This window comes from Strix uralensis, chromosome 28 (genome assembly GCF_047716275.1).
Source record: "Strix uralensis isolate ZFMK-TIS-50842 chromosome 28, bStrUra1, whole genome shotgun sequence".
Classification (NCBI taxonomy): Eukaryota; Metazoa; Chordata; class Aves; order Strigiformes; family Strigidae; genus Strix; species Strix uralensis.
In genome coordinates this window covers 2,581,801-2,609,628 of record NC_133999.1, presented here as the reverse complement: position 1 = coordinate 2,609,628, position 27,828 = coordinate 2,581,801, and the positions used below count along the sequence as shown (strand labels likewise).

Genomic DNA, 27,828 nt, shown 5'->3' with positions numbered 1-27,828 from the left:
CCTCCCTCCGTGCAGGTGGGGAGGGGACACCAGCCTGGGGACATGGTGTGCAACGTTGAGGGGGGTGCCACTGCCCCGGGGAGCGGGTGTCTGAGCCCTCCCGTGCTCCTCGCCCGGGGCTGGACCGACACGAAGGACACATCTACCCACATCGGACCCCTCGAGGAGACACCCCTGGGGCAGAGACACCCCGGGAAGGGCCGTTTGGCCGGCGTAGAGGGGGGGAAGGACAAGAGCAGCGCTCAGAGACGGGGGCACAGGCTTCACTTTGCAGACAGAAGCGTCAATCCCAAAGCAAATCCCACTCGTTTATTGCAAGTGCCACGGGAACGCCACGGTGCCGCGCGGCTGCGCATGGAGCCCCCCGGGATGGGGACGGGGAGGAGGAGAGAGGCCTGGGAGGCAACGGGGGGAGCGCAGGGACAGTGACATCCCCACCGTGCTGCCCCGTTTCCCCCCCCCGAGCCAACCCCAGCTGGTGCTACGCCCAGTACACAGGGACGGTGCTGCAGAGGATGTTAACGGTGGTGCCCAGGATGGAGCGGTCAGCCAGGGGCTCGGCGTTGCCACTGGCTTCCTTCATCTCAGCCTGTGGGAGAGAGAACGGAGCGGGCTACCATCCTCGGCCATGCTTGCCACAAGCCCAGCAGCCCCACACTTGGCCCAGGAACAACCAAACCCATCCAAGAAGGGTGGCCAGCACCCACCTGCCTGCGCTGGAAGGTCTCGGTGACAGCGTCCAGCCCTGGAATATTGTCCTTGTCCACGCGGGTGACGTAGCAGGCGCGGTGACGCCAGGACCTGTAGCTGACCAGCAGCTGTTTGCAGACAGATTGGGGTCAGCTCAGCCCTGTCCCCGCTGCCACCCATCCCCGGGGCTGCCCCCCCCACCTTGCTGTAGTCGTACACCACCACGGCGGAGGCGTTGAGCCCGTCCCGCACCGCGAATGTCCCGGTCCGTTCCTTCTTGCTCATGGAGAGGTGCTGGGGGGTCCCTTCGCCATCCAGGCCATGGATGGTCATTCGCAAGACCTGCCAGGCGGGGGGGGGGGGTTCAGGGAGACTTGTGGGGGGTCTAAACCCCATCCCTGCAAAGAATCAGTGGCCGGTGCCATCCCCAAACCCGTCACCGGAGCCCACGGCTCCCTGCCCGGCGCTGCCTCACCGTCTCAGCGTGCGTCTCGGTGATGTGCAGCCCCAGGAGGAGGAAGGCGACGATGACCACCACGAGGATGACCACCACCACCACCACCACGAGGAGGCACTTGAGCTGGTGGGGGATGCAGGGCAGGCGGGGGGAGGCTGTGTACCTCTGGGGACACAAGGGACCACTTGAGCTGCCGGCGTGGGACCGAGGGTGGCAGCCAGTGCTCAGCCCCACGCTGGCTCCCCGGGCTGGGGGGTTGGGTGCTCCTTACCGGGGGTGCCTCCTCCATCAGAGGCTCTTTGGAGCTGCCGTCCATCTCGCCCTCCATCGCCACGCGGCTCCTGTCCCTTCGCCAGCTGGAGCCGGGGGGATTTATAGGGTGCCAGGTGGGTGGGAGGAGGCGGGGGCCACCCCGGCTGCCAAGGTGCCACTTGTGCTGTTTGCTGAGCCCGGGGTGGGGGTATGAAACCTCCGAGGGCCCTTTCCCGGCATTTGGCCATCAGCACAGGCGGGGGCCAAGGCAAACAGCAGTGCCCGTCCTCCGCACCCATCCCCGGGCTCTGGCCAAGGACCCAGCGCCCTCAGCACCCATCCCCGGGGGTGCTGCACCCCTGGTCCCTGCGGCCCCATGCACGGGCAGCTGTGGGCCCCCCCTTCAGCGCGGGGAAGGAGCTGGCTGGGCTCATTGTTGGCCGGGAGCACCGTGCCTGGGACGGGGTGGCCGAGTGGCCGGTGCCTCCCGCCACCCGGCAGCGCTTGCTGCCAGTTCAGGCAGGGAGCTGGCGCGGGCAGCGCTGCAGCACAGGCAGCAGGGTGAAGCAACAGGGTGGGAGAACCGCGCTGGCATCACCCCTGCAAGTTGCTGCAGGTCCCTCTCCTGTCCCCCAGCCCTGTGCACCCCAAGAGCCACCCCGGCTCCCGGTGGCTGCCCCCCCTGGGTGTGCACCCCCCCGTGTTTGCACCCCCGCAGGCTGGCGAGGACACGGGGCCACGTGGATGCTCACGCTGTCGCTCAGCCGCATCCCTCCCTCCCTCCCTCCCTCCTTCCCGCAGCACAGGAGCATGATGCGCTGCAGAGCAGCGGCTCGGGCACTGCCGGCCTCCGCCGCCACCACCGCTTCTCCTCCACACTGAAACCTCCGGGGAAAGAGGAGAGGAAAAAGCTTCACCACCACTCCCCAGCACGACAAGACAAGAGGGAGCAGCTCCAAGGGGCGAGAGCAGAGCTAGGCCAAGGCGTGATGGAGCTGCGGCGTGGGAGGAGGATGGTGAGGGGCCAGCTCTCCGCTCTCCTCCTCCTCCTCGCCTTGGCCTGGCTCTGGTTGCCAGCGGAGGGTCGGCGGCCCCCCCGGCCACCCCCTTGTCCCCCAAGCTGCTCCTGCACCCGGGACACAGCTTTCTGCGTGGACTCCAAGGCTGTGCCCAGGAATCTCCCCCCTGAGGTCATCTCGCTGTGAGTACCCAGGCAGCGGGCTGGGGACGGGGACAGGGACGGGGAGCGGGGCACGTCCCCAGGGCGCAGGGCTGGCAGGGGCTGCTGGGGTGATAGGAAAAGCCTCTTTCTTTGTGCTGCATCGGGGACAAACACATGGTGGGGTGGGGTACAGGCAGCGCTGGGGGCTCTGGGGGGAAGGAGCAGGCTGGGGACCCCCCGGGGCTGGTCCCCACGTCCCTCTGTCCTGTGGCGGTGGCGGTGCCGGAGGGAGCAGGGCTGCAGCCTGTCCCCATCTACCATGACCTTGGGGACCGGAGCCCCAAGAGGACACGGCTGGTGGGTCAGCTGGTGGGTCCCTGGGGATGTGGTGGGACATGGGAGCTTTGTCCGGGCGTGCGTCGTGGATGCGTGTGCGTGTCTGGGTGCACATGCGTGTGGGGTGCCGCAGGGTGTGGGGTGGGTGCCAGCCCCGGGGGGTGGCTGAGCGCCTCGTCCCCTCTGTGCCACCCCCAGCAGGCAGGATTAGTGCTGGGGCTGCTCTGGGGCTGGCAGACCCCAGGTGACAGCAGGGATGGTGCTTGGGGGCATGGGGGTGGTGGAGCCGTCCCCCCCCGCCCCTGGCTGCCGTCCCCTCTCCTGCAGAGCCCTGAAGCTTCATCTCGCTGGCAGGACAATGGTGAACGCAGCTTTCACCGAGATCCGAGAGGCCGCCTTCGCCCACATCCCCTCGCTGCAGTTCCTGTACGTCTGCTGCGCTGGTGGCCGGGCATCCCGATGTCCCCCCATGCCCGTCCTGCCCGACCCCGGTGCTGACGCCTTCCCCCCTCTCCTTGCAGCCTGCTCAACTCCAACAAGTTCACGTTGATCGGGGACAACGCCTTCGCCGGCCTCTCGCATCTCCAGTACCTGTGCGTGGGATGGGGACAGGGGGACGCAGGGACAGGGATGGCCCTGGGGAGGGCACGGGGACAGTGGGGGCATCGGCAGGGATCGGTCCCCTTGGGGCAGCCGTGCCACCGTCTCCTCCTGCCCCAGGTTCATCGAGAACAACGACATCCAGGCACTCTCAAAGGCAACTTTCCGTGGGCTCAAGTCCCTGACTCACCTGTGAGTAGCAGGGGGGTCTCCTGCTCCCCAGGAACACGGAGGGGAGGCTCTTGTCCCTTTGCCATGGCCAGGGCTAAGTCACGTCCACGGCCCCTCTCATCCCCCAGGTCCTTGGCCAACAACAACCTACAGACGCTGCCCCGGGACCTCTTCAAGCCGCTGGACATCCTGAGTGACCTGTAAGGTTGACGCGGCACTGGGGACGCCCCGGGACGCTGGACTGGGGCGAGGGTGACACCCTCAGGGTTCTGCTCGCTCTGGGCTGGGTGCTGGGGGTGACTGGGTGCCATCCTTGGGCAGGGACCTCCGGGGCAACACGCTGGCCTGCGACTGCAAGATCAAGTGGCTGGTGGAGTGGTTGGAAAGCACCAACACCACGGTCCCCGCCATCTTCTGCAGCAGCCCCGGGCAGTTCGAGGGCCAGCGGATCCGGGACCTGGCGCTGGGTGACTTCCAGTGCATCACCACGGGTAAGGGACCACGGCCGCCTGTCACCCCCCTCCCTGGGCACCCAGACCCTCACCGCCGCCTCTCCCCGCAGATTTTGTGGTGCACCAGGTCCTGCCCTTCCAGTCGGTGTCGGCTGAGCCCTTCACTTACGCCAGCGACCTGTACGTGGCCCTGGCGCAGCCCGGTGCCAGCAGCTGCGCCGTCCTCAAGTGGGACTACGTGGAGCGCAAGCTGCGCGACTTCGACCGCATCCCTGGTAAGGCGTGACGGCAGGGGGGTCCCCTCGTGGGCTGTGACCCCCATTTTGGGTGATTCGGGAAGGGCACGGCCCCGCGGTGATGTGGTCCTTGCCCGGCAGCTCACTCGGCAGTGCACTGCAAGCCCATCGTGGCGCAGAACCAGCTGTACGTGGTGGTGGCCCAGCTCTTCGGTGGCTCCTACATCTACCGCTGGGACACGGCCGTGGACAAGTTCATCAAGATCCAAGACATCGACAGCCAGAAGACCCGCAAGCCCAACGACATCGAGGCCTTCCAGATCGAAGGCGACTGGTACTTCGTCATCGCCGACAGCTCCAAGGCGGGTTCCACCAGCCTCTACCGCCTCAACCAGAACGGTTTCTACTCCCACCAAGCCCTCCACGCCTGGCACCGCGACACCGACGTGGAATACGTGGAGAATGACGGCAAACCCCGGCTGATCATCTCCAGCAGCTCCCAAGCGCCCGTCATCTACCAGTGGAACCGGGCACAGAAACAATTCACGGCCCAGGGGGAGGTGGGGGAGATGCTGGACGTGCAGATGGTGAAGCACTTCAAGGTGAAGCGGGACCAGTTCCTCTGCCTCAGCCGCTACATCGGCGACTCCAAGGTGGTGCGATGGGAAGGGCAGCGCTTCGTCGAGCTGCAGACGCTGCCGTCCCGCGGCTCCATGGTGATGCAGCCCTTCTCGGTGGAGCAACGGCAGTACCTGGCCCTGGGCAGTGACTTCTCCTTCACCCACGTCTACCTGTGGGAAGAGGAGAAGCAGAAATTCGTCAAGTTTCAGGAGCTGTCGGTGCAGGCGCCGCGGGCGTTCCGTTACGTGCCGGCTGCCGACGTGCAGCTCCTCCTGGCTCCCAGTTTCAAGGCCAACACGCTGGTCTACCGGCACGTGGTGGTGGACCTCAGCCTCTAGCAGGGAGACAGAGCCCGGGCTGCCCCGACACGGCTCTCGCCTGCCCCGAGAGCTGCCTGCTCCTGCCCGAGGACACGCATGCGCCCACCAGCCCCTTCCTCCTGCCTGCAGCCGGCTCTGCCCCGTGGTCACAATCCCACATTCCCAGCCCCACACTTTCACCCACCCCCCGAAGTGCAGGGCAGCACCCAGCCCCACGGCCCCGCTGCCAGGGGAAGCCACGGGCCTCAGTTTCCCCCCGGTATTCCCATGGGCAGCACCTACGGTCACCCCGTCCAGCAGCCCGGGGAGGGGACAACGGGCCCAGGGGCTTGCGGCAGGGAGGTCTGGGGGGGGCATGGGAGTGGGGTGGCAGGCAGGGAGGTGCACAGGCAGGGCCAGGCTGCCGGGGCTGGATGGGATGCTCCCAGGACACTGCGGAGCTCCCAGGCTGATGGGATGCTCCAGAGTGGGTGGGATGCTCAAGGTGGGGGGGATGGTCCAAGGTGGATGCAGATGGGATTCCCTGAGGTGGGTGGGATGCTCGAGGCCCGCTGGATGCTGCAAGGTGGATGGGAATGGGATGCTCAAGGTGGATGGGATGCTTGAGGCCAGCAGGATGCTCCAAGGCAGATGGGAATGGGATGCTTGAGGTGGATGTGGATGGGATGCCCTGAGGTGGATGGGATGCTCGAGGCCAGTAGGATGCTCCAAGGTGGATGCACACAGGATGCCCCAAGGCGGATGGGATGCTCGAGGCCAGCAGGATGCTCCAAAGTGGATGCAGATGGGATGCACCAAGGCGGTTGGGATGCTCCAGGTCAGTAGGATGCTCTGAGACGGATGTGGATGGGATACCCTGAAGCAGATGGGATGCTCGAGGCCAGCAGGATGCCCCAAGGTGGATGCAGATGGGATACCCTGAAGCAGATGGGATGCTCGAGGCCAGCGGGATGCTCCAGGCTGTCAGGCTGCTGCCGAGGCGGTGCTGCCAGCCGCAGAAACGGGGCTGGCCTGCTCCCGTCCCCCTCTGTGCATGTCCAGCAGCTCCCTCTGCCCGCAGACCCCTGCGGCCCCGCTGCCGGGCAGGACCCAGCGTGCCAGCCGAGGTGTACGTGCCCACCCCAACGCTCCCCACAATAAACACACTGTGACTCCTGGCCCTGCCTGCGTCTGCCGCCAGCCGCCGTGCCTCCAGCCCTGCCCCTGTCCCTGCACCAGTCCCACTGTCCGAGCCCAGGAGGGGGGAACCCCTGGTTTTAGGGGTCTTCCAGACCCTGCACGTGGCTCGCCTGCTCTTTTTTTTTTGCTGCAGATGCCTCGTCCCATGGCGGGGGGGGAAGCAGGAGGTGTTTCCCCAGGGAAGGGTGTCCCAGCGGGAGCCTGCTGCACCCCGAGCTGCACCAGCACCCGCGCAGCCGCCCGGCTGGTTTTCCAGGGGAGCGTTTCCCTGTCCCCCAGGTATATAAATATGCATGTAAAAAACCACCAACTAAGCTCACAAATAAAAATCCTCTCAAAAGGAACAGGCACTGCGGGGCACAAGGAGCAGAGTTTGACCTCGGGGGCTCCAGGTCCTTTCCCTGCAGCCCCCCGCAGCCGGATCCAGCCCTGCCCTGGGTGCAAGGCAGGGCAGAGCGCCTAACTGGTTAGGCCCAGCCCTAACTGATGCTGCAGCAGGGCTTTACCACACTTTTGTGCCTCAGTTTCCCTACGAGGGAAGGGCAGATTTTAAAGCCAGGTGGGAAACACGGGGAGCAGCTGCAAAGGGGTGCTGGCACCCCAATAGTGGCAGTGACTGGGATGGGGGAGCCAGCGTGCCCTGGACCACTGCTGGGGATGCACGGCCAAGGGGAAGGTGGCCCAGGGATGTGATGTCAGGTCCACCAGCGAGGGCTCTGAGCCCCGTTCTGGTTCCGGGAGGAGGAAGCAGCTTCTATTTTCTCCCGAGCATCTTTCAGGGATCCACGCCCGCCCACAGAGCCCTGGCTCTGGTTCAGCAACACGCCTGAGCGGGTGCTTAAGGTTCAGCGCACATGTAAACCCAGGTGAGGCGTGCCGGGGAGGGGATTTAGCTGCGGCTGAGGCTAAACCCCGCTGAATCAACACGTCAGGGTGGTGCCAGCACATCTGACTGCCTTGACATGACCCAGCGGCGCTCCCACCTCCACCCAAACCCCCAGCCCTGACCTCCCGCACCCCTGACATGACGGTGGGGTGCCCCGCACGCCCCACGCTGTGCACGTACCCCACCTGAGCATCACAAAAAACCAAAACCACCCCCCTCCAAAACCAAAAAGAAGTCCCCAGCATCACTCATTTTCACAGAATCACTGAGTCACTCAGGTTGGAGAAGACCCTCGGGATCATCGAGTCCAACCCTCAGCCCGACTCTACACAGTTCTCCCCTACCCCACATCCCCCCACAGCTCATCCAAACGGCCCTTAAACACACCCAGGGATGGGGACTCCACCCCCTCCCTGGGCAGCCTATTCCACTCTCTGACCACTCTTTCTGGGAAAAAAAATATTACAAAACCAACTATTTTGGTGGACAGGGACGTAAAAACACGCACCCCAACATGAACTTGTGGGGAGAGGCCCTTTTAAGGGCCGCCGTTGCCCTTTTAAGAGCCTGCGTTGCCCTTTTAAGGGCCGACGTTGCCCTTTTAAGCGCGGCGGGGGTGGGGTCCGCTACGGCGCATGCGCGGGGCCGTTGCAACGTTCACGTTGTTCCATTCGCTTCCGGCGGCCGCGGGGGGGTCGGGGGGACCCGGGGGGTTTTGGGGGGTTCCGGGGAGGTGGCGGGGAGGGGGGACAGCGTGGACCCCCCCCGCCCGGCGCTGCCCGGCACGGCGGGCCCGCTCGCACCATGGTGTCCTGGATGCTCAGCCGGGTGATTGTGTGAGTGGGGGCCGGGGGGGGTCCCGGGGGGTGCCCGGTGGAGGGGGGGCTGCAGGGCGGGGGGCTGCGCGGAGCTGCCCCAGGTGGGAATTTGGGCGAGGGGCTGCTGGGGGGATGCGCTTGTATGGGGGCAACGAGAGGTGTCCCCCCGCCCCCCGGAGATGGGCTAGTGTCGTGGTCCCGGGGCTACTGCCGGCCCCCTGCCCGTCCCGAGGGGGGGCGGGGGGCGAGCGTGGCTTCGGCTCCCTGCAGAGCCTGGAGGGTCCCTGTGCCCAGCACTGACCCCCACCCTGTAGCCCTGCTCGCTCCCCTGGCTCCCGCGCTGTGGCTAGCTGGGCTGCGTGGCCAGTGGCCAAGTCCCTCGTGGGGAGAGGGAGGCCCCGCCGCTGCGGGGTGGGGGCCCCCACGGCCCCGTCCCCAGGTCGGGGGAGGTGGTCGGGGTGACCCCGGCTGCGGGCAGGCAGGAGATTTCCCTGCCTGTCCCCCGAGTCACCGGGCTACCAGGTGAGTCTTTGGGGCTGGCACCGAGCATCGCTGTGCCCGGGCTCGGGGGGGGCTGTCACCTCCGTTGTGCCACACCTGGGCCGTGCCTCCTGCCACCGCCTCGACGGGTCGGGCCAGTCCCCGCGGAGGTGGGCGAGTTTGTGGGAGCGACGTTGTGCCCCCAGTTGGTTGGGCCCCGTGCCCCCAGTTGAGCTTTCCAAGCCGCTGCCGTCCACGTTCCCGGCAGCTCCGGGGCCGTCATGGTGCTGGAAGAGCTCAAGGCCAAGCTGCGGCGCTGGGCCAGGCAGCTCCTCTCCTCCCTGCCGCTGCTCTACGTGGGGTGGCCCGCTTGCCTCACCCCCCCCTCTTCCTTACAGGCTGGTTTTCGGGATGCTCTACCCTGCCTACGCTTCCTACAAGGCCGTGAAGTCCAAAAACATCCGGGAATACGTGAGTAGGGTGCTGGGGCGGCTCCTTCCCGGGCTGCAGCCGCGGGCTGACGGGCTGTCCCGCTCCCCGCAGGTCCGCTGGATGATGTACTGGATCATCTTCGCGCTCTTCACGGCCACCGAGACCTTCACCGACCTGCTCATCTCCTGGTGAGGCTGCCGCGGGGGGAGCAGGAGAGCGTCTTTTGGGGTCCCCTGTCCCTGGAGACCCCATCTTCTCCCCCTCTCTGGCAGGTTTCCTTTCTACTACGAAATTAAGACGGCGTTTGTCATCTGGCTGCTCTCCCCCTACACGCGGGGGGCCAGCCTGCTCTACCGTAAATTCGTGCACCCCACGCTGTCCCGCAAGGAGAAGGTAAAGGCTACTTGGCTTTTGGGGAGGCGGGGGGTGGCCCTACGTGCCCTGGGGGGGCTCAGCCCGCTGAGCAGGACCCTGCGCCGGCGCTACCCTGGGCACGGCCGCGGTTGTTTTGGCAGGAGATCGACACGTACATCATCCGGGCCAGGGAACGCAGCTACGAGACGATGGTGCGTTTCGGCAAGAGGGGCCTCAACCTGGCGGCCACGGCCGCTGTCCAGGCGGCCACCAAGGTACCGCCAATGGGCTGGGCTACTCCGCTGCCCTCGGGATGCTCAGGGATCCCTGGGAGGAAGCTGCCACCCCTGGGCCGTGCGGGTGCTGAGCCCTGCCCGGTGGGGTTGCGTTGCCCCTGGGTTCTGGGGGGGTTCTGGTGCTTTGGGGCTCAATTCCATCCTTTGTGTCCCCACGCCTCAAAGAGCCAGGGTGTTCTGGCCGGGCGGCTCCGCAGCTTCAGCATGCACGACCTGCGCTCCGTCCCTGACGAGACCCCCGTGCACTACCGGGACCCCCTGTACCTGGAGGAGCAGGAGAGCCACAGGCAGCTGCTGGGTGAGCTGGGGCAGGGGGGGGATCGCTGTGAGGAGCGAGGGGCTCCAGTGAGACCCGTGGGGGGGCCGTGCCAGGAGCTATCTTGTGCCCCTCTGTCCCCAGCCTCGGCCGGGCAGCAGTACGAGAGCGAGACGGACGATGAGGAGCTCTGGTCGGACTCGCAGGTCTCTCCCCAGCCTTCACCCCGCAGCAGCCGGGACCCCAAACCCCTCTCCCGCAGCCGCAGCCTACGTGGGGTGAGGAAGACTATGCTGGGCAAAGAGGTACCGCGGTGAGAGGGGGGGGGCTGTGGTGGCCTGGGGCTGGGGTCAGGGGGACCTGACCCATCCCTCGCCCTCCCCAGGGCTCTTCCCGGCTCTTGCGCAGCCAGATCAGGAGGAAAGCGGCTCCGCCGGAGCAGGATAGCTAACGGCCCTGGGAAAACCCTCTGCCAGGAGTCTGAACGCGAATTTGCTGCTGCAGCACCGGGAGGGAGCGAGCCACGGCTCGTCCACCCCCCCTGGAACCGGGGAGGAGGCTTCCCCCCCCCATATTACACTGTAAATACCTTTTCTGACCTCGGCGCCTGCCCGGCTGCACTGTGCACCCCCCAGCTCACCCCCCAGCCCTGCCCCCTCCCACACCCCACTGCTGCGGGCTGGCGCCGGCGCCTCCCCGTGGGCCCCCCCCGCCTTCTCCTCCCACCCTATGGACACTACAGGCTCTGCTGGGGTCCCCCCCTCCTCTCTTGCTGCCGTGATGCCTTATTCCCCACATCCCCTCTGCCCTGGGAGCCAGCGAAGGGACGTGCCTTGTCCCATCTGTCCTCTGAAGCCAAAGACACATTCCCTAGCCAGGGCCCCCCCCCCAGCTACAAACTGACACCCCCATACTTGAAACCAGGGTGCCAGTGCCTGACTGTGCCCTGCCCGGTACCACGTGGCTTTCAATGTTCTCCCCTCCCAGACGGGAGCTTTTGTACATGGAAAAATAAATGTTATTTTAGACTTTCAGATACGGGAGTTGACCCTTTTTGTTTAAACGCTGTCCCCTTCCCTCGGAGCGGGGGGGGGGGTGTGGGGCTGTGGGGGACCCTCGGGGGGTGCATGGGGCTGTGGGAGGGAGCAGCGTTCGGTCTCCGTGGGGCAGAGCAGGACTGAGGGTGCGTGGAGGGGGGTGCTGGGGTGCAGGGGTGCATCTCAGCCCCTCCTTGCAGTAGCCGTGTCCCCCACGGCGTGGCAGCAGCGGCCGTGGCCCCGCTGGGGACACCCCTGGCCCCGGCACACGGCCAGGGCTGCGGGCGGATGTCCCCGGCCTGGCCACCAGCCCTGTCTTGTCCTGACAGCCCCGGCCATGGGCAGCTGCCTTCTCCCTCCCGGGGCTCCCCCGTCTCACCTTGGGGGGGGGTCTCTGCTCCCTTTACTCCTTCCCCGGAGGATGTGTCCCCTGCCCGGGTGGAGGACATGGGGCACCAAGCCTCAGGCAGGGTGGCACAAGGTGACAACGCTGCCTCTCCTGCCCCCCCACCCCACCCCACCCCGTGCCCTGTCCCCTGGTGCCCTGCTGCTCTCTGGCATCAATCCCCATGCTCCCAATCCTTCCTGCCCTCAGGCCAGCTTTATTTTTAGCCCCCTGGCTGCTTTCTGCCTTTGGGGGGGGGGTCTTCCCAGGGCAGGGAGAGCGTCTGCCCCTACCTGCAGCCCCCCCAGCGCAGAGCCAGGCAGCGGTGTTGGAGCAGATTAGGTGGAGGTGGGTGGATTAGCTGTGTAAAACTGTCTCAGAGACGATTACTTAAAGCAGTGGGGAAGGAAGGCTGGGGGGGGGACAGCGCAAGGGCTTGGGGGGCTGCCTGTAATCCCCCTAAAGCTGCTTAGGGACGGTGGTTCCTCCAAGGATACGGCCCGGGGCTGCCTGCCCCCAGGACCAGGGTTGGGTATGGGGGGGTACCGTGGCCTCAGGGCTCGCTGGGGGGGTGCTGGGATGGAGCTTGAGCATCATCCGTCCCCAAGATGGGTGGTCACTGGGGACCCCTTTGCTTCCCAGCTTGGGGAAACTGAGGCACGAGCACTGGCGATACCTAAAATAGAGCTGGGAAGGGAACCGGGCGTCCTGGCACCTGAGCCCTGGTTTGACAAGCGTCCTACGTATTTCCCCAGGGAAAGAAACCCAAGGAGAGGACAAAAGCTGCCCGGGGTGGTGCAGCCCGGCCCCCCGGCCCCGGGGCTGCGGCAGCCCCCTCCGGTGCCAGCGCTGATCCCAGCTGCGTCAGCTCGCGGGTCTGTGCCAGGCTGCAGTCAGCAAAGCCGTAATCTCCCTCAGCTGGCAGCGCCCCAGCCCAGCAATTCAGCGGTTGACCTGAGCTTGCCTGGCCGTGGCCACCGTCCTCCCTGGAGAGGGGGTGCCAGGCTTGTGCTGGCAGCAGGGGGCTGAGCCCCGGCTGGTTCCCCCCCGACTCACCCCAGGGCAGGGTCTGGCCCCACCGGAGCGGGGTGAAGCGTAACCCTGCGGTGCATGGGGGTGGCAGGAGGTGATGTAAACCAGGGGGCTCGTGGCCCTGTAAGCCCAGAAAGCCACCTGTGTGCTGGGCTGCGTCCAGAGGATTGTGGCCAGCAGGGTGAGGGGGGGGGTTCTCCCCCTCTGCTCTGCTCTCGGGAGACCCCCCTGCAGTGCTGGGTCCAGCTCTGGGGGCACCAACAGCAGAAGGACACGGACCTGCTTGAGCGGGGCCAGAGGAGGCCACGGAGATGCTTGCGGGGGGCTGGAGCACCCCCCTGTGAGGACAGGCTGAGAGAGTTGGGGGGTTCAGCTGGAGAAGAGAAGGCTCCGGGGAGACCTTAGAGCGGCCTCCCAGGACTGAAAGGGGCTACAGGAAAGGGGGGAGGGACTCTTGAACACTGGTGTAGGGATAGGACGAGGGGTAACGGGTTTAAACTGAAAGAGGGGAGATTTAGATTAAGTATAAGGAAGAAATTCTTCCCTGTGAGGGTGGGGAGGCCCTGGCACAGGTTGCCCAGAGAAGCTGTGGCTGCCCCCTCCCTGGAAGGGTTCAAGGCCAGGCTGGACAGGGCTTTGGGCAACCTGGGCTAGTGGAAGGTGTCCCTGCCTGTGGCAGGGGGGTGGGAACTAGATGACCTGTAAAACGTCCTTTCCAACCCAAAATATGATTCCCCACTGGGAAGGCATTACCGGGAGCGAGGGTCAGGTCAGTGGCTTCCACCCCCCCAGCCCCCCGCTCCCCTCCCGGGGCTCCCCTGCCTGCACCCCTGAGCTGGCAGCGGGACTGGGTGACGCGGGGGTGTCCCCTCTCCCAGCAGGACAGGGACATCTCTGATGCTGCAGGGAAGCATTATCCACCCCCCCCCGCGGCAGCTGGTGCCCCCGGGACAGGCACTGCCCGTTCCCAGAGGGCAGCAGCCGTGAGCTGGTGCCTTGGCCCTGGCAAAGGTCGGTGCTCGGGGTGGGGTGGGGGGCGGCAGCCCCAGCCCTGCTCCCCAGGATGACTCTGCTCCCCCCCCGGGAGAGCACCGGCTCGCAGGGTGGTGGGGGCTGTTACTCATTAATGGGATCTGCTGGCCAGACCCCCCAGTGGCTTTGGGTGCCGTCCCCAGTCCCCCGCCGCACCCACCCCTTGGCATCCAGGTACCGCCTGACAGCCCCCCCCCAAACCCATGCTGGTGACCCTGAGCGACCCAACCACGCTCCTGCGCCCCCCCCCGGCTCCCTCCCTGCCCCTTTCCCAGCTCATTTCACCCCACCGCAGCCAACCTGGGGGCTACCGCCCTTCTGGGGGGGGGGGTGTGTGTGTGCGGATGCTGGTGCCATCCCTGGGGCTCATTTTGGGGGGTCCCTGGCAGAGCAGCACCCTCCCGCAGGCCGACCCCTCCACGGCAGGGGTCCGGGTGTCCCCAACCCCTCGTCCCCACTGGGGTCCCCCCCCCATCTCGGGCCCCCTCCGTCCCCATCGCCTGAGTCAGCCGTTCCAGGCGGGAGCCATGTGAGGCCGCGCACACATGGCTCCCCGCGCGGCACAGAGCTGTATTTTTAGCCGACGGTATCAAAAGCATAATTATGTCTGTTGTTTAAATGCAGCCTCTTTTTCTGGCAGCCCCGGGGAGCTTTCAGCTGCCTCCCGCCGCAGAGGGCACAAGGAGGCACGATGCGGAGCTGCGGGCAGCGCGCTGCCCGTGGGCAGGGGGCTTGGCCGGGCAGGAGCTGAGACCCCCCCCCTGTTGCCACCAGGCAGGTAAGACCTTCCTCCCCCACGCTGGTGGGGGGACACGGCACCTCTCTTGCATCCCCCCCCCCCCATTATGTCCTCAAACATACACCTGCCGTCACCCCACCGGCGAGGAAGAGGATGGTGGGTGGGGAGCACGGGGGCAGGAGGGGCTGGGGAAGGGGCGTTCGAGGTGACGGGAGCGTGGGAGGACACAGCTGAAGGAATGCTGCATATCCCACCCCCCACCCCCCCCCGAACCGCCTGTCCCCCCGCCGTCCCCTCCCCAGGACCCGTCTGTCCCCAGCCAGCCCCGCTCACAGCCTGGCCCTGCCCGCGCTGGCACCGAGGACGATCCCAGGGCTGGACCCGTGTCCCTGCCACGACACCGCAGCCTCGGGGATTTTGGGGACCACGCTCGGGTCGCGGGGGGGAGTGGCTCTGGGGACCGAGGGAAACTGAGGCACTGCCTTGCTCTGGCAGGAGGAGCCGGGCAGCGAGCGGGCAGGCAGCTGCCTGTCGATTGTGACTCTTTTCCCGTCGCCTGCCCGGTGCCAGTTTGCCCATCGCCATGGCCGGCCGGCGGCGGGGGCAGAATTGGGGCCCGGGCTGAGGGCAGGAGATCCCGACTGCTCCCAGGTAGGTGCTGTGGGGTCCCGGGCGAGCGGGCAGCAGGCAGCTGCCTGCCCAGTGTGCGGCGGGCAGAGGGCTGCCCGTGTCCCTGGCTGCCGTCCTAAGCCCTTGGCCCCTGGGACGAGCTTTTAATTACATCAAGGTATTTGAAGGCGGTTGCTGACGCCGGGGTAAACAGGAGTCCCGGGCAGGTAGGGGGGAGCCGAGGGGGTGGCACAGGACGGGCACTGGGATGCCTCATCCTGCCTTGTCCTCCCCCGGGATGGGGATGCAGGGAAGGGAGCGTCCAGCCCCCCCTCCCGAGCATCCCCCCACCATGTGCACCAGGGGGGGGTTGGCCAAGCCCCCCGCTCCCCACAAACCTAACGGGGCCAAGTTGCCCTCGTCCCATCCCCGCCGTGCGGCACCCGAGAGCTGCCGCAGGGATGGGGTCCCCGGGCGCTGCCCCCCCCCCCCCTCTTGGCGCGGGGTTAGGATGGGCAGGGGGTATTGGGGTGCGACCCCCAGCCTGGGAGAAGCGGCTCATCTCTCCCCCAGCAGCGAAGCGAGCGGGATTAGCGATGCTTACTCACCTCCCCGAAGGGAAAGCGGGAGATTAGGGCCGGGACCAGCGTCCGAGCCCGCGGCAGCGGGGCCGTAGCGGCTGCCCAGGCCCCGCCGTACCGGCAGCCAGGGCCGGAGGGGAGCGCAGGCTGCCAGAGCAGTTGGGCTGTGGCCCTAATTCCCAGAAAGCTGCTCGTGTGGGAGTGAGTGTCCTCCCGTGCCCTCCGCTCCGCCGCAGCCTCCAGACTCCTGAAGGTTTGACGTGGGGGTTTTTTTGCCTTGTTTTTTTATTTTTTTTTTTTTTTAAGCACCGGGTGCAGATTAGCAAAAGCTCTTGCGGCCATCGCACCCGGTGCTGGGCAAGGAGGAGGGGTGGGGAGGGGGAACGGGGCTGCCTTCCTCTGCCTGTGCCTTCATCTTCCTCACCTGCGCCACGGTGGAGGCAGGTAGGTGCGTGCCGAGCTCGGTGCTGGGGCTGAGAGGAGGAGGAAGGAGGAGGAGGAGGAGGAAGGGATGGATGGATGCAGAGAGAGCTGGAGGGGGCTCTGAGCAAACCACAGAGGGGCATGTTGAGTCCTTTTTGCATGAGGAAAAAGCTGATTTCAGGCTGTTTTCCCAGCCGGGGGTGGCTGGTGGGTCTGGGGGCTGCGGAGCCCTTCCCCGAGGTGCCCAGATGGGGCAGGGGATGTGGGCAGGACTGGCAGGGTCCTCACCTGCCTGCGCTGCCGGAGCACCAGCCCAGAGAGGGGCTGTTGGGGTACCAGGGAGCCTTTTGCACCGGGACCCCCGTCCGTCCCCCGTCCCCAGTGCTGGAGCATTCCAGAAGCCCCCCACACAGCCACGCGTCCCCCCCCCCCGCCGCTCCCCACCGTGGTCGCAGGGGACACCGTGGGGACAGTGTCCCTTCACCCCTCGTCCTCGCTGAGTCTCTCCCCATCCTCCGGCGTTGAGCGGGGCAGGGATGCCAAGGTTTCTAATTCGGGTGTTTCCGGCCTCCCGCGGCGTCTTTCTGGCCAGCGCTTGGCTCGTGGGTGTTCGCACTCCCTCTGATTTAAGGGAAAAAACAAGGAGATTGGAGCTCTGGGGCCGGCTGTGCCAAGCCACCAAGGCAGAGCCCCCTCCACCCCCCGGGGGTGGGTTTCTTGGCAAAGCCTGAGCTGGCAAAACTCAAGCCCAGCCCAGACCCCCCCCAGATTGCCCTGGGGGACCCTCCGTGGGTCGTGCCGGGACAGGCAGGGAGCGGGGGGACCCCGGCCGGAGCCGCTGTGCCGTGGGAGGCCGGCACGGAGCCCGCTCCCTGGGCTGGGGCGGGATGGTGGCCAAACCCCCAAAAGAGCTTGCCGTCAGCGTGGCTTTCCCACGAGAGCCGCGCTGGCCCCGGGGAGGCTTTGCGAGGGCCTTGGGCTCCCCAGCACGGGAGGAGCAGCCCCGCCATGGCCGGGAGCTGAGGGCAGCCGGGATAGCGGGGTGTGGGGAGGGCGCAGCGCCCAGAGATGCTGCCCCAGTGCACGGTGGGAAATTCCCTCCTGTCCCTCCAGCATCGCCCCCCCCACTCCCAGGTCCCTGCTCCTTGCCCTCCCCCATCAAGGGCTGCTCATGGCCCCTCTTTGAGGTTTGGCACCGGGTCCTCATCCTCCTGGGCGTCCGCTGACCCCTCCGGCCGTGCCAGGGTGCTGCTGATCCTTCTCGGGGTCCGTGCTGGCTGCCAGCTTCCACCCCACCCCCCCTGGAGCCGTCATCCCCGGGGAGGGGCGGGAAGGAACGGGAAGAGAGTTCTTCTTTCAGCACCTTCTCATCGCAGGAAGGCGCGGGCTCACCCACGCCCCGAGCCCTGTCTGGGTCCCCTCCCTGTTCCCTGGCACCCAGTGGGTGCAGCGAGCAGCAGCCGAGCACCGTGGCCCCCCCCCAAACCCTCCTGTCCTCGGCAAAAAGGGCTCGAGGGGGTCCCGCTGCGGCTTCACCCATGTTGGAGGTGGGATGGGGACCGGCGGGTGCCACTGCAAAGGGACCCTAGGGGCACCCAGCACCCCGAGCCACAACCGCGCCCCGGCCGGCGAGGGTTAACCGTGGCTCCTGGCTCCCAGCGGGCCCAGACCAGCAGCCGCTGAGCTGTAACGAAGGTCTGATGTTAATCACGCTGCTCAGCTCACGCGGGCCGTGGCCTGGCTTCACCCCCCCCGAGCCCCCCAGCCCCGCCAGCCCCCGGGGGGCCCAGCCGTGTCGAGCCGTGCCGGGGGAGGCTGTGGTTTATGTAAGGCGTGCGAGTTGTGCGCGGGGTGTCCCTGGGACACACGTACATTATGTAAGTGCTACTGGCACCAGCTCCCCCCCCCACCCTCCCCAACTCTCCAGTCCCTCACTGGGAGCTCAGAAATGGGGCGCCCACCTTGGGGGACCCCCTTTGACCTGCTGCTGCAACCGTGCGCCCGGCTGGAGCTTCACCCCCGAGAGCTGGGGGGTTTGGGGTCGGTGTGTCTTGGGGAGATGCTGGCAGGGGGATGGGTCCCAGCTCTCGCCCGGTGGGCTGTGGGGCACGGCTGGGGGGTGTGCAAGCCCAGTGGGCTACAGGGAGGGGGATTAAGTGGCCCCAGGTAGCTCGTGCTCTGCGTTAGCCCCTCGGCACCCCTTGGATCCCACCCTGCCCTTCCCACCCGGCTGCTGCACGCTCTGCAGGCAGGAGGGGAGGCAGAGGAGCGCTGCCTTCATCCCAGGCAGCCGGGGGAGGGATGGTGGCAGGGGGACAAGGCTCAGCTGCGAGACAGGGCGACCTTGGACTGTCACAGTGGCAGCGTGCGTTGAGGCCAAATCCTCACCATTTGGGCAAAACCGAAGGGCTTGTGAACTCTGTGCCAGGCCGTGCCACCACCCGCCCCCCCCCCCCCCGCCGCCACCTCCCCTGGGCACCAGGACTGGGGCGTTTGGCCCATCCCGGCATTTCTCCCGTTCCAGTTTCACCTGGAGCGGGCGGCCGGCACCTTTCATGGGCCTTGCCGAACAAAGGGCGCTTTCTTCGCGCGGGGCAGAGCACACCTGCCCGCCTTGGCACCCGCCGCCAGTGCCCCTGGGGCTGGGTGGCACCCCCCCGGCACGGTGCCGGTTCCCGGGCGTCAGCACCCTCTCGCCCGCCCAGTCGCTGTGGGAGCCGGTGGAGGCTGCACGCTGGCGGGGAGCTGAGCCCTCACCATCGCCTTGTCCTGCCGTCGTTCGCCCCAAAGATGCTCAAGGCTGCCTAGAGCCGGGGGGAAGGTCCTGCTCGCCGCCACCGACGCTCCCTTGGGTGCCCCTCGCCCCCGCAGCACGCTGGGACTCCCTCCCCCCAGCTCATAGGACAATAGGCAGGAGGAGCACGAAGCCCCCCAGGCCAATGGATCGAAAACTCCAGCTCCAGCATTCGGAGAAGAACGTCCCCAGGGCCACCCGGGTGGCTTTTTGCCTCCTCCAGATCCCGGAGCCGGATCCCTTCAGCCTGTGGGTTTAGGTGCTCCCACCACCAGTGCCCCCCGCCCCACACCCCCGGCTTCGCCTCTCCGGGACCCTGTGCCGCCGGCGGAGACACCCGCTCGTCCTCGGTGCTGCAGGGGAGGTGGCGGGGTCCCCCCATGGACCCTCCAGGTAGCTGGTTGTGCTCGGGGGTGCTCGGCGAGCTGCGGGACCGGCTGCTTGTGCTCTGGATGGGGCGAAGGGCAGGGGGGTGGCTGGGGGGACCCCGAGGGTGCTGTGTGGTGGGGCAGCGGGTGCCCCAGGGTGCTCCCGAGCAGGGGCTTGGGCAGCAGCATGGGAACAGGGACTAAGGGCACGTGACGGGGACGGGCGGCTCTGGGGACACACGCTCCTGTCCCCGTCGCAGCCGCCTGCCCGGCCATCGGGGCGGCTCTGTCCTACCCAGGGCTGCGGTTTTGCCGCAGTGGCTCAGAGCAGAGGGACCCCGTGTCTGTCCCCCTGGGACAGGGCAGGCTGGGGGACAGCAGGTGGCATTTACTCTGCCGGGAAGCGATGCCATCGCCGGCTGCTGCGAGGGCTGGCTCTGAACCCCGCGTCTGCGTGTGGCCTGGGTCCTGGAGGAGCGTTAATCCAACAAATCCCCCCAGGCATTTCTACCAGGAGGGGCCCCTGGGAGCTGGGAGCTCCCCCCCTCGCTGCAAACCCTCCTGGGAAGTGCAGCCCAGCCCTGGCCGGAGGCAAATACCTGCGCGGGGCAAGGCCTCCCCACGCTGGGTGCCAGCGGCCGGGCGCGGGGCCAGGCTGGGTGCGGAGGGACGGGTGGGCGCGAGGTGCGTCCTGGCCGCCAGCCCCCCCCCCCGGGCTGGGTGCAGGAGGGACGGGATGGGATGGGCAGGGGACCAACGCTCCAGCCACGTGCCCTCCCCGCATTGGGCATCCCGCCGGATCCCGCGAGGCACGGGAGCTCGGGGTCCCCTCGCTGTGCTGGCGAGTCTCCCATCTAGCATGGGAGGAGGGAGCTGAGGGGGTTGAAAGCAGCGCCCCCACCCTCCCACCCCAACCCCATCAACCATCCCTGTGCCTCAGTTTCCCCTCATTGCCACCCCGCAGGGTCCGGTCAGCCCGGGACGGCGCTGAGCACCACATGAGTGGCGGAGCAGCATGGCCAGCGACGCGAGGATGGGGGAGACCCCGGCGCAGTGGAGGAGAACCCAGGAGGCGATGCCGGACGCCCGGGGGGTGGAGAGCAGCGGGGTGGTTTTACCCCAAAGCGCCGCTGCCGAGCTGGGACTCCCAGGCTACCTGGAGCCTGGCAAGCTGAGCTACGGGACTGAGAAGGGGTGTCCCTGGAGGGGCTCTGAGGGATGTTTGGGGCCAGGCCGGGAGCTCGCCAGTGGCCGGCTGGGCTGTCCCTACCCCCCGGCGGCACCGTGCCTGCGGGACGCCCTGTGTCACCCCAAGGATGGAGCCGAGCTCCCGCCGCTGCTGCCGCCCAGGAACGGGCAACCCAAGGCGGGTTGGGCCGAGCCCTGCAAGGAGCACACAAGGCCACGGTGGGCTGAGGCCGTGCTGGCCCCCTTGGCCCTCTACAGCCACGCGTATCACCGCTACCCCCTGCCCTTCCCGGGGCTGGACACCCAGCGCCCCGGCAGTGCCGGCAAGCCCCGTGGCGCTGCGGGGGACGGAGCCGGTGACCCCCCGGCTTTCCACCACTGCCCCTTCCTCGTGGAGGCCAAGCACAGCCCCTTCCTCCTGTCCTCGCTGCTGCCCGCTGGAGCCCCGGCTGACCCCCCGTTTGGCACCGGGGGGCCGGAGGCGCCGGGGACGATGGGTGATGGGTGTTTTGGCGGCGGGGACTGGCACTTGGGCTCCTACGCGCCTGCCTGGGGCCAGCCCCTCTATTTGGGGCTCCCATCGAGGTGTAAGGTGGCTCCGGGCCCCTTCGACGATTGCTCCAGCTCAGGGAACAAGGTAGGCAACCCCGGATGGCCACGCTGGTGCCCGGCTCCGACGGCGGCACCGCTCTGGCTCCCCCAGCCTGGCTCCAGAGCGGGGATACATTGGTAGCCCCCCACCCCGAGTGGGACGCAGCCCCCCGCTTGCTCCTGCAGCTTGGCAGCGGGGTCCCCAAAAAAAAGATGATTCTCTCCTCCCCGAGGCGGCCCCGCAGCATGATGCAAACCCCCCTGGGCTGAGTCACAGCGGCCGTGGCACGGAGGCGGCGAGAGGCAGAGCCCGTGGGTGCGCCCGTCGCACCTGCGCCGCTGCGGCTCCCCATTCCTTTCCCACGCGGTTGGGGGTGACACGGGCACCCCACGGGCTCGGCCAGATGGGGCGGGAAAGCACTGGGCAGCTGCCCAGCTTGGCAGGGTGGTGGTGGGGAAACTGAGGCAGGGCTGCGGGGTGCTCCCCATCACCACCTCCCAGCCGTCTGGGTGATGGAGGTGGGGATGGGGACCCACATCTGGGGTGACACCAGCCCTCTGCTCCCCTCCAGGAGTTTTTTGTCAAGAAAGAACCCGGCTTCCACCCCCCGGTCAAGGACCAAGCGCCATCGCAGCTGCTGGGCAAGGGCCAGGCGGGGCAAGATGGAGCTGGCAAGGGGGAACCGGCAGTGCCGGAGCTGCCGGGAGCCCTGTGGAGGGATGGCCAAGGGGGGGGCAGCTTGAGTCTGCCCGCTCCCCATCCCCGCACGCCTCCCCCCAGCGCCAGCCACCCCCTCTTCCTCCCGCAGCCCGGCATGGCGGGGGGCTGCGGGGGTCCCTGGGTGGGCACACAGCCCCACGCCACCGATTTTCCCCTGGAGCCGGTGCCAGGCCAGCCCTCCGAGCCCAAAGATGAGCACTTGGGCTACCAAAGCCTCCAGCCTGGCTCGTCACCGGGATCAGGGGACCCCGACCCGTCGCCTGCGCTCACGGATGGGCACTACCCGCCGGCCCTTGCCAAACTGGAGCCGCCCCCCGCTTGCCTCTGCACCGCGCCGGGCTGCGATGGGTGCCCGGCGGTGGGCTATGGGGTGCTCAGCCCCTTCGAGCCCACCCTGGGCATCCCGGGGAGCCGTTTTCCGTGCCCACCCAGCAACCACACCAAGCTGAAGAAGACGTGGCTGACGCGGCACTCGGAGCAGTCGCTGCTGCCCTGCAAGGCCCCGCGGCGGGACGGTGGCACCGAGCTGGCTGGCGAGGGCAAGCGCTCGGCTAAACGCCCCCACGGCCCCGCCGACGGCCCCCGCGCTGCCACCGAGGACGCCGGGGCAGCCAAACGGGGCGTGAAGGCCACCAAGCACGTGGCCGTGGCGTGGCCGGGTGACAGCACGGAGAGCGGAGGGGACCCCGAGGAGGGGAGGATGGAGCTGGGAGGAGGAGGTAAGGCGGCGGGGCCGGGGGGAGGGCGGTGGCAGCGCCCCGTCCCCCAGGGAAATTTTGCATCCCGGTTGCCAGCGCCCGCGACACGAGCTCTGAACACGTGAGGGTTGGGGAACCTGCTGCGCTCAGGTTTTTTTTCCCGGCATGGCTGGGTCTGGAAGCAGCTCCCAGGGTGGGGGTGTCTAGAAATGCCCCTTTGGGGCAGCACAGCACCCTTGGGTGTCATGTCCAGGGTGGGGGGGTGGCAAGTGCCATCGCGGAGTCGGAGCCCTCCTTGGGGCGGTGCCAGCAATCTCAGCCCTGACCTCTTGCAGATCTCCAGCCCTATTTTCCAGCCCTACTTTCTGGCCCAGTTTCTGCGGCATCCCAGTCCCCCCCTGCCACCCCCCCGGGCTGGTGTGTCCCCACTCAGGGTGTCCCAAAGTGCGTCCCGTCTCCCCCCAGACCCGCCGAGCCGTGTCGGGCCGTGGTGCCTGCAGAACGTGGCCTGCACCGCCCTGCCCGACAGCATCCCGCGGTGCTGTGCCTGCGCCGCCCGGGCCGGGGGGGACCCCGAGGGGGAGGAGGAGGAGGAGGAAGAGGAGGAGGAGGACTGGGATCCCCCCGAGAGCACCTGCAGACTGCTGCACTTCCGCAGGTGAGCCTGGGCCGGGGGGGATGCATGGTGGGATGCATGGAACAGCCTAACCCCGCTTTTGAGCAGCCCCTCTCATCCCCCTGCTTTAGAGAATCCTCTCCCGTCACCCCATTTTTGAGCATCCTCTCCCCTCACCCTGCCTTTGAGCATCCCGTTTCATCACCCTGCCTTAGAGCATCCTCTCCTGTCACCCTGCTACTGAGCATCCTCTCCCATCACCCCATTTTGGAGTACCCTCTCCCATCACCCCACTTTAGAGCTTCCTCTCCTGTCACCCCACTTTTGAGCACCCTCTCCCGTCACCCTGCTTTTGAGCTTCTTCTCATCACCCCGTTTTTGAGCACCCTGTTTCATCCCCCCACTTTTGAGCATCCTCTCCCATCACGCCACATTAAAGCACCCTCTCCTGTCACCCCATTTTTGAGCATCCTCTCCCATCGCTTTTGAGCATCCTGCTTCATCCCTCCAATTTCGAGCACCCTCTCCTGTCCCCCCACTTCGGAGCACCCCCTCCGGTCCCCTCTCCCCCGCAGGTTTGCCCTCGGGGCCGGCGGGGAGCTGAGCGTCGATGGTTTCTGCACCCTGGGGGAGGCGGAGGGGGAGACGCTGCGGCTGGAGGCGGCCGGCCCCGAGCGAGGCCGCAGGAGCGCGGGCAGCAGCCTCTGCCTGGCCAAATACTTACTGGGGGTCCTGGGGGACCCCTTCTGCGAGGCCGTCCGCAGGGACAGGGACACGTGGCCGGGACCCCCCGAGGGTAAGCGGGGGACGGGGGTGTGGGGCGGGGGGTGGCGCTGGGAGCGCTGGGGGGGGGCTGAGGGCTGTGTTTCCCGCAGGGGTGACGGCCTGGCGGCGGGGGGAAGGAGCCCCCCAGCTGTGTGACGCCTGCCAGCGCGGCTTCTTCAACTCCCACTGGAGCTGCGCCAGATGTGGCTTCCAGCTGTGCCCCGACTGCCACCGCAGCAGGCGGGAGGCTGACGGCCGCGGTACGGGGACGGAGGGGACGGGGACGGGGGGGGGGGTGGTGTAAAAAGGGGTGTCAGCCCCCGTGGGGACCAACACACCCTCTCTCTGATGCAGAGGATCCGGCGCAGCCGCCTGAGTGCTCCCCTGGCCAGGATCACCCTGTCACGGCCCTTGTCCCCACACAGTTTGTCCCCACCCATGGTGAGTGTGTGTGTGTGTGTGTCCCCCCCTTCCCACCCACTGCCTGGGGGTGACCCCCCCTGTCCCCATCATCTGTCCCCATCATCTGTCCCCAGTCCTGACCCAGCTCTGGAAGCTGCTGCACGAGGTCAGGGTCAAGTTCGGCATCGAGTCGCATTGTCCCTGCGGGGAGGGGGCTGCGGAGCCCCCGGGGAGCAGGCAGGTACTGGGGGGGGGGGGGGAATGGGGGGGTGCAGGTGCACCCCAACCCTTACAACAGGGTGTCTGCAGGGGGGTTGTGCATGATGCTGGGGTAGGGGACCAGCCCTGGGGAGGGGGCACGTGGGGGTGTGTCCCCCCCGTCCCGCATGCTCGCATGGGTGTTTCAGGAGCCGATGGGGGCCACGGTGGCTACCCCCCCACCCAGCAGCGATGGCCAAGCTGACACCTCCCAGCCCGTCAAGGAAGGTAGGGCCGGCTGCGACCCCCCCGCTGTGGGGACACCCCGCTCCAGGGGGGTCAGGGATGCTGCCCCGCATCCTTTACAGGGTGCTGGGTGTGTGTGTGGGGGGGGGGGGGGGGGGGGCGAGAGGCAGAGGAGGGCGTGAGTAGCCCTGACCCCTTTCTCCCCCTAAAGCAGAGAGCCCCGAGGGGGGGCCACCATCACCGGGGCAGCCGCCCCCCCGGGGGCCCGTGCAGACCTCCACCCTCTGCGACCTCCTGGCCTCCACCGCCGTCAAGCTGTGCCTGGGGCAGGACGGGGTGCACATGGCCTTTGCCCCCGTGTCACCCGCTTTGCCCAGTGTGAGTCCCGGGGTGGGCAGGGCACAGCCCCCCCCCCCCCCTCCATGCTGCCCCCCACCCCTCAGCAGGGCTGGGAGGGGGGTCAGGGTGGGCTGATGGGGCTCCCCCCCACTCTTCTCCCTAGGACAACCGCCTGACCAGCATCCTGGACAGCATCATCGCCCGCGTGGTGGAGAGGAAGATCCAGGAGAGGCAGGCGGGGGGCGAGCTGAGCCCCCCCAGCCCCCTCGACCCCCCCAGCCCCCCCGGCCCTCCCGCCTCTCACTGCATCCTGGCACCCAGCGGGCTGCTCTGGCTGCACGACCCCGACCATGTCAGCAACTACAAGCTCTTCCAAGAGCACTGGCGGCGGGGCCAGGTGAGCCCCCCCCACCCCTCCAGCATCCCGGGGACCACCCCTAAACCCCCCCCGCACCCCCCCTCAGCTGAGCCCTCGGCTGCCCCGGCAGCCCGTCCTTGTTTCAGGGCTTCAGAAGAGGCTGGAGGGGCGGCTGTGGGGGCCGGAGTCCTTCTGCCCGGCCGGGGGGGAGCGGGCGGTGGAGGCGGTGAACCTGCGGGCACCATCGGACCGAGTCAGGATGAGCAGCCGGGAATTTTGGGATGGCTTCGCCGCCAGCGCAGGTGGGCATGCGACGAGTTTGTGGGGTCTCAAGTCAGATCTGAGGGGGTCTAGAAGAGGGGGAGGCAACCCAGCCTGCGCATCCCTCCGTCCCCGTGTGTGATGCCACGTTCCATCCTGCAGCATCCCCGGAGCGGGGCGGTGGGGACCTGCTGAAGCTGGAAAGTGGCTTTGGGGACATGGAGCTGTGCCGGTAGGTGACAACAAAAGCGTCACCGGGATGTGGGGTGGGTTCCCTACGGGATGCAGCCCGGTGTGGGATGGGATGCAGAGCCAGGGTGGCTCTGCCAGCGCCGGTACCCGGTGCCCCGACCTCGAGCACTACGCCTGTGCCACAGGGCCACCAACCTGAGCACCAGCTTGCCGCTGCCAGAGTACTGCGGGCCAGCCGGCCGCCTCAACCTGGCTACCTACCTGCGGGGCCGGCGCTGGCTGCGCCCGCGTGTCTGCGTGGCTTACGGTGAGTGCTGCCCCGGGGTGGGGGGGTGGGGGGGGCGGTGTGTGAGTTGGGGTGTCCCCTCCCCAACCCGTGACGATGCTCGCCCCGCTCGCAGGCGTGCAGCCCCACGACCGGACCATTGGGACCAAAAACCTGACGGTGGAGGCAGCCGATTCCATCAGCGTCCTGGTTCACGCCGCGGCGTGGCTGCCCCAGCGGCCGGCAGCACGGCACGGTAAGGTGGGAGCGTGAAGGGGGTCACCGCTCCCCAATTCCCTGCTCTGGACCCCACCCCCACAAGCACCCCTTTGCCCACAGACCTGCTCCTGCAAGTCGAAGCTGACGGCGTGGACGCGCCGCTGAAGGAGCGGCTCTGGGATGCCGGCAGCCGGCCCGGTGCCCTGTGGCACATCTTCCGTGCCGAGGATGCCGGCCGCATCCGGGATTTCTTGCAGAAAGTGGGTGTCATCACCCCCCTAGTACAGCCCCAGCCCCCCAAACCCTGCCTCTGCTCACCCCCCACCCCTCTGCAGGCGTGCGAGGACCAAGGGCAGGAGGGGGCAGCCGTGGCGGAGCCCCCCAACCACTACCTGGACCTCTCGCTGCGGAGGCGGCTGCGCCAGGAGTGCGGGGTGAGCGCCTGGACCCTCCTCCAGTTCCTGGGGGACGCGGTGCTGGTCCCCGCCGGGGCTCCCCACCAGGTAGGCAGCTCTGTAACCCCCAGCCCCTGCGGCCAGCTGTGCCAAAGCCTCCTGGGGAAACTGAGGCACGGTCGAGCCCCCAAAATTTGACGCCGCCGTGCCGCGGGCAGGTGCAGACCCTCACCGGTACCATCAGCGTGGAGCAGCGGTTCCTCTCACCGGAGAACGCCGCCCGCCTCCGGGACCACAGCACCCACCTCCCCGGGGCCGCACACCAGCTCCGTGCCCAGGTGGGTGGGTGTCGGGTTGGGGGTTCTGGGGGGATCCTGGTGCGGGGTGAGCGGCGCTGACCCCCTTCTTTGCACCCTTGCAGCTGGACGGCGTGATCTTCTCCGCTGTGCGGGAGGCCGTGGGAGTCCTGCGGGGCTGCGAGTGAGACGGGTGCTGGGAGGATGCTCGAACAAAGCTTGGCCCTGCCGGCCACGGCCACGGCCACGGTCACGGCCGAGGTGCTGCGGGGAGCCGGGGCCGGCCGCCTCTCGCTTGGTGCTTTGCTCCGCGATCGCCCGGGGACGCTCGGGACAGGCGTGGGGAATAAAATGTCCGCAGCGTGCTGGAGCCGCCGGCACCACCAGCACCCGCCTCGGCGTCTCCCTCCCGTGCGGCATCACCCCCCTCCGCGATCAGGGAAGCCCCAGTGACCCGGGGATGGGGTGCGGTGGGAGAGCTGGGGTCTGGCGGTGTGACCATGGCGGCATGGGGTGCTGCCAGCCCTTGGGGACGGGCTGGGGCCACTGGTGAGATGAGTTTGGCGCGGTCTCTGCGCCAGCAGCCGCACAGAGAACTGGAAAACATCTGGATGGCGCAGCCAGTCGCTGCCCTGAGGGACCATGGCACCGTGGGGTGCTGCCAGCCCTTGGGGACGGGCTGGGGCCACTGGTGAGATGAGTTTGGGACGGTCTCTGCGCCTCACAGAGAACGGGAAAACATCTGGACAGCGCAGCCGGTCGCTGCCCAGAGGTCTCGGGGGCCCGAGGTGCTGCCGCGGGAAAGCAACCGCCCCAAGGGCCTGCAATTACCACCGCGCAATTAGCGCGGCCCGCGCACTGCTCCCTGCGTCACCACCTTTTAACCTCCCGGCCCCTTTAAGGATAAGCCCCGCCCCGTAGCCGGGCGGGGAAGTGGCGGCGGGGATAACCAATGGGAAGCGCGCTGCCCTCGCGGTGTGGCCAATGGGCGGCGGGCGGGGTGGGCGGGGGCTGCGCGGCGGAGCCCCGCGACGCGGTGAGTCCCCTGGCGCATGCGCGGAGGGAGGCGGGGGGGGCCTG

At 67.8% G+C, this 27,828-nt stretch overlaps 4 protein-coding genes across 11 annotated transcripts; 3 read left to right on the top strand and 1 right to left on the bottom strand.

The window, feature by feature from the left end:
• Positions 1–287: 287 nt before the first annotated feature.
• On the bottom strand, positions 288–2,109 carry LOC141935823 (surfactant protein C-like). Its single transcript, XM_074852418.1, has 5 exons — positions 1,419–2,109; positions 1,166–1,312; positions 892–1,032; positions 708–818; positions 288–589 (listed from the first exon to the last, which is right to left on the bottom strand). Exons 1-5 carry the CDS (start codon positions 1,473–1,475, stop codon positions 482–484), a joined length of 564 nt encoding a protein of 187 aa, XP_074708519.1. The 5' UTR covers positions 1,476–2,109; the 3' UTR covers positions 288–481.
• Positions 1,950–6,454, top strand: LGI3 (leucine rich repeat LGI family member 3). 2 transcript variants are annotated; one of them, XM_074852414.1, is made up of 9 exons: positions 1,950–2,015; positions 2,201–2,600; positions 3,252–3,323; positions 3,419–3,490; positions 3,618–3,689; positions 3,797–3,868; positions 3,990–4,159; positions 4,231–4,395; positions 4,498–6,454. In XM_074852414.1, exons 2-9 carry the CDS (start codon positions 2,389–2,391, stop codon positions 5,313–5,315), a joined length of 1,653 nt encoding a protein of 550 aa, XP_074708515.1. In that variant the 5' UTR covers positions 1,950–2,015; positions 2,201–2,388; the 3' UTR covers positions 5,316–6,454. The 2 variants fall into 2 exon arrangements, with proteins under 2 accessions (XP_074708515.1, XP_074708516.1); XM_074852415.1 differs by having other exon boundaries at positions 1,998–2,015; positions 2,206–2,600.
• A 1,626-nt stretch (positions 6,455–8,080) lies between these two features.
• On the top strand, positions 8,081–11,032 carry REEP4 (receptor accessory protein 4). Its single transcript, XM_074852417.1, has 8 exons — positions 8,081–8,198; positions 9,059–9,131; positions 9,204–9,280; positions 9,365–9,485; positions 9,608–9,721; positions 9,908–10,040; positions 10,143–10,303; positions 10,384–11,032. Exons 1-8 carry the CDS (start codon positions 8,167–8,169, stop codon positions 10,447–10,449), a joined length of 777 nt encoding a protein of 258 aa, XP_074708518.1. The 5' UTR covers positions 8,081–8,166; the 3' UTR covers positions 10,450–11,032.
• A 2,367-nt stretch (positions 11,033–13,399) lies between these two features.
• Positions 13,400–27,137, top strand: HR (HR lysine demethylase and nuclear receptor corepressor). Of its 7 annotated transcripts, XM_074852408.1 has the most exons (21): positions 13,400–13,463; positions 14,109–14,262; positions 14,719–14,874; positions 19,963–20,823; positions 21,350–22,217; positions 22,662–22,854; positions 23,388–23,608; positions 23,688–23,837; positions 23,932–24,018; positions 24,114–24,220; positions 24,387–24,465; positions 24,635–24,801; positions 24,926–25,159; positions 25,251–25,422; positions 25,544–25,613; positions 25,759–25,880; positions 25,975–26,094; positions 26,178–26,317; positions 26,393–26,560; positions 26,671–26,790; positions 26,874–27,137. In XM_074852408.1, the coding sequence occupies exons 4-21, from the start codon at positions 20,014–20,016 to the stop codon at positions 26,934–26,936; spliced, it is 3,891 nt and encodes a 1,296-aa protein (XP_074708509.1). In that variant the 5' UTR covers positions 13,400–13,463; positions 14,109–14,262; positions 14,719–14,874; positions 19,963–20,013; the 3' UTR covers positions 26,937–27,137. The 7 variants fall into 7 exon arrangements, with proteins under 7 accessions (XP_074708509.1, XP_074708511.1, XP_074708514.1 ...); XM_074852410.1 differs by lacking the exon at positions 14,719–14,874; XM_074852409.1 differs by lacking the exons at positions 13,400–13,463; positions 14,109–14,262; positions 14,719–14,874 and adding an exon at positions 15,101–15,666.
• The last annotated feature ends 691 nt before the right edge of the window (positions 27,138–27,828 follow it).

What these genes read in the sequence shown, in the direction of transcription:
- LGI3 (XM_074852414.1), top strand. Translation starts at nt 2,389, where the DNA reads ATGGAGCTGCGGCGTGGGAGGAGGATGGTGAGGGGCCAGCTCTCCGCT. An exon ending in CCCCCTGAGGTCATCTCGCT is followed by an intron (nt 2,601 to 3,251) that starts GTGAGTACCCAG and finishes TCTCGCTGGCAG; the next exon opens with GACAATGGTGAACGCAGCTT. An exon ending in CGACTTCGACCGCATCCCTG is followed by an intron (nt 4,396 to 4,497) that starts GTAAGGCGTGAC and finishes CTTGCCCGGCAG; the next exon opens with CTCACTCGGCAGTGCACTGC.
- REEP4 (XM_074852417.1), top strand. Translation starts at nt 8,167, where the DNA reads ATGGTGTCCTGGATGCTCAGCCGGGTGATTGT. An exon ending in ATGCTCAGCCGGGTGATTGT is followed by an intron (nt 8,199 to 9,058) that starts GTGAGTGGGGGC and finishes TCTTCCTTACAG; the next exon opens with GCTGGTTTTCGGGATGCTCT. An exon ending in CTGTCCAGGCGGCCACCAAG is followed by an intron (nt 9,722 to 9,907) that starts GTACCGCCAATG and finishes CACGCCTCAAAG; the next exon opens with AGCCAGGGTGTTCTGGCCGG.
- HR (XM_074852410.1), top strand. Translation starts at nt 20,014, where the DNA reads ATGGCCAGCGACGCGAGGATGGGGGAGACCCCGGCGCAGTGGAGGAGA. An exon ending in GATGGAGCTGGGAGGAGGAG is followed by an intron (nt 22,218 to 22,661) that starts GTAAGGCGGCGG and finishes GTCTCCCCCCAG; the next exon opens with ACCCGCCGAGCCGTGTCGGG. An exon ending in GTGGCCGGGACCCCCCGAGG is followed by an intron (nt 23,609 to 23,687) that starts GTAAGCGGGGGA and finishes TGTTTCCCGCAG; the next exon opens with GGGTGACGGCCTGGCGGCGG.
- LOC141935823 (XM_074852418.1), bottom strand. Translation starts at nt 1,475, where the DNA reads ATGGAGGGCGAGATGGACGGCAGCTCCAAAGAGCCTCTGATGGAGGAG. An exon ending in CCGAGACGCACGCTGAGACG is followed by an intron (nt 1,033 to 1,165) that starts GTGAGGCAGCGC and finishes CCCGCCTGGCAG; the next exon opens with GTCTTGCGAATGACCATCCA. An exon ending in AGACCTTCCAGCGCAGGCAG is followed by an intron (nt 590 to 707) that starts GTGGGTGCTGGC and finishes TCTCTCCCACAG; the next exon opens with GCTGAGATGAAGGAAGCCAG.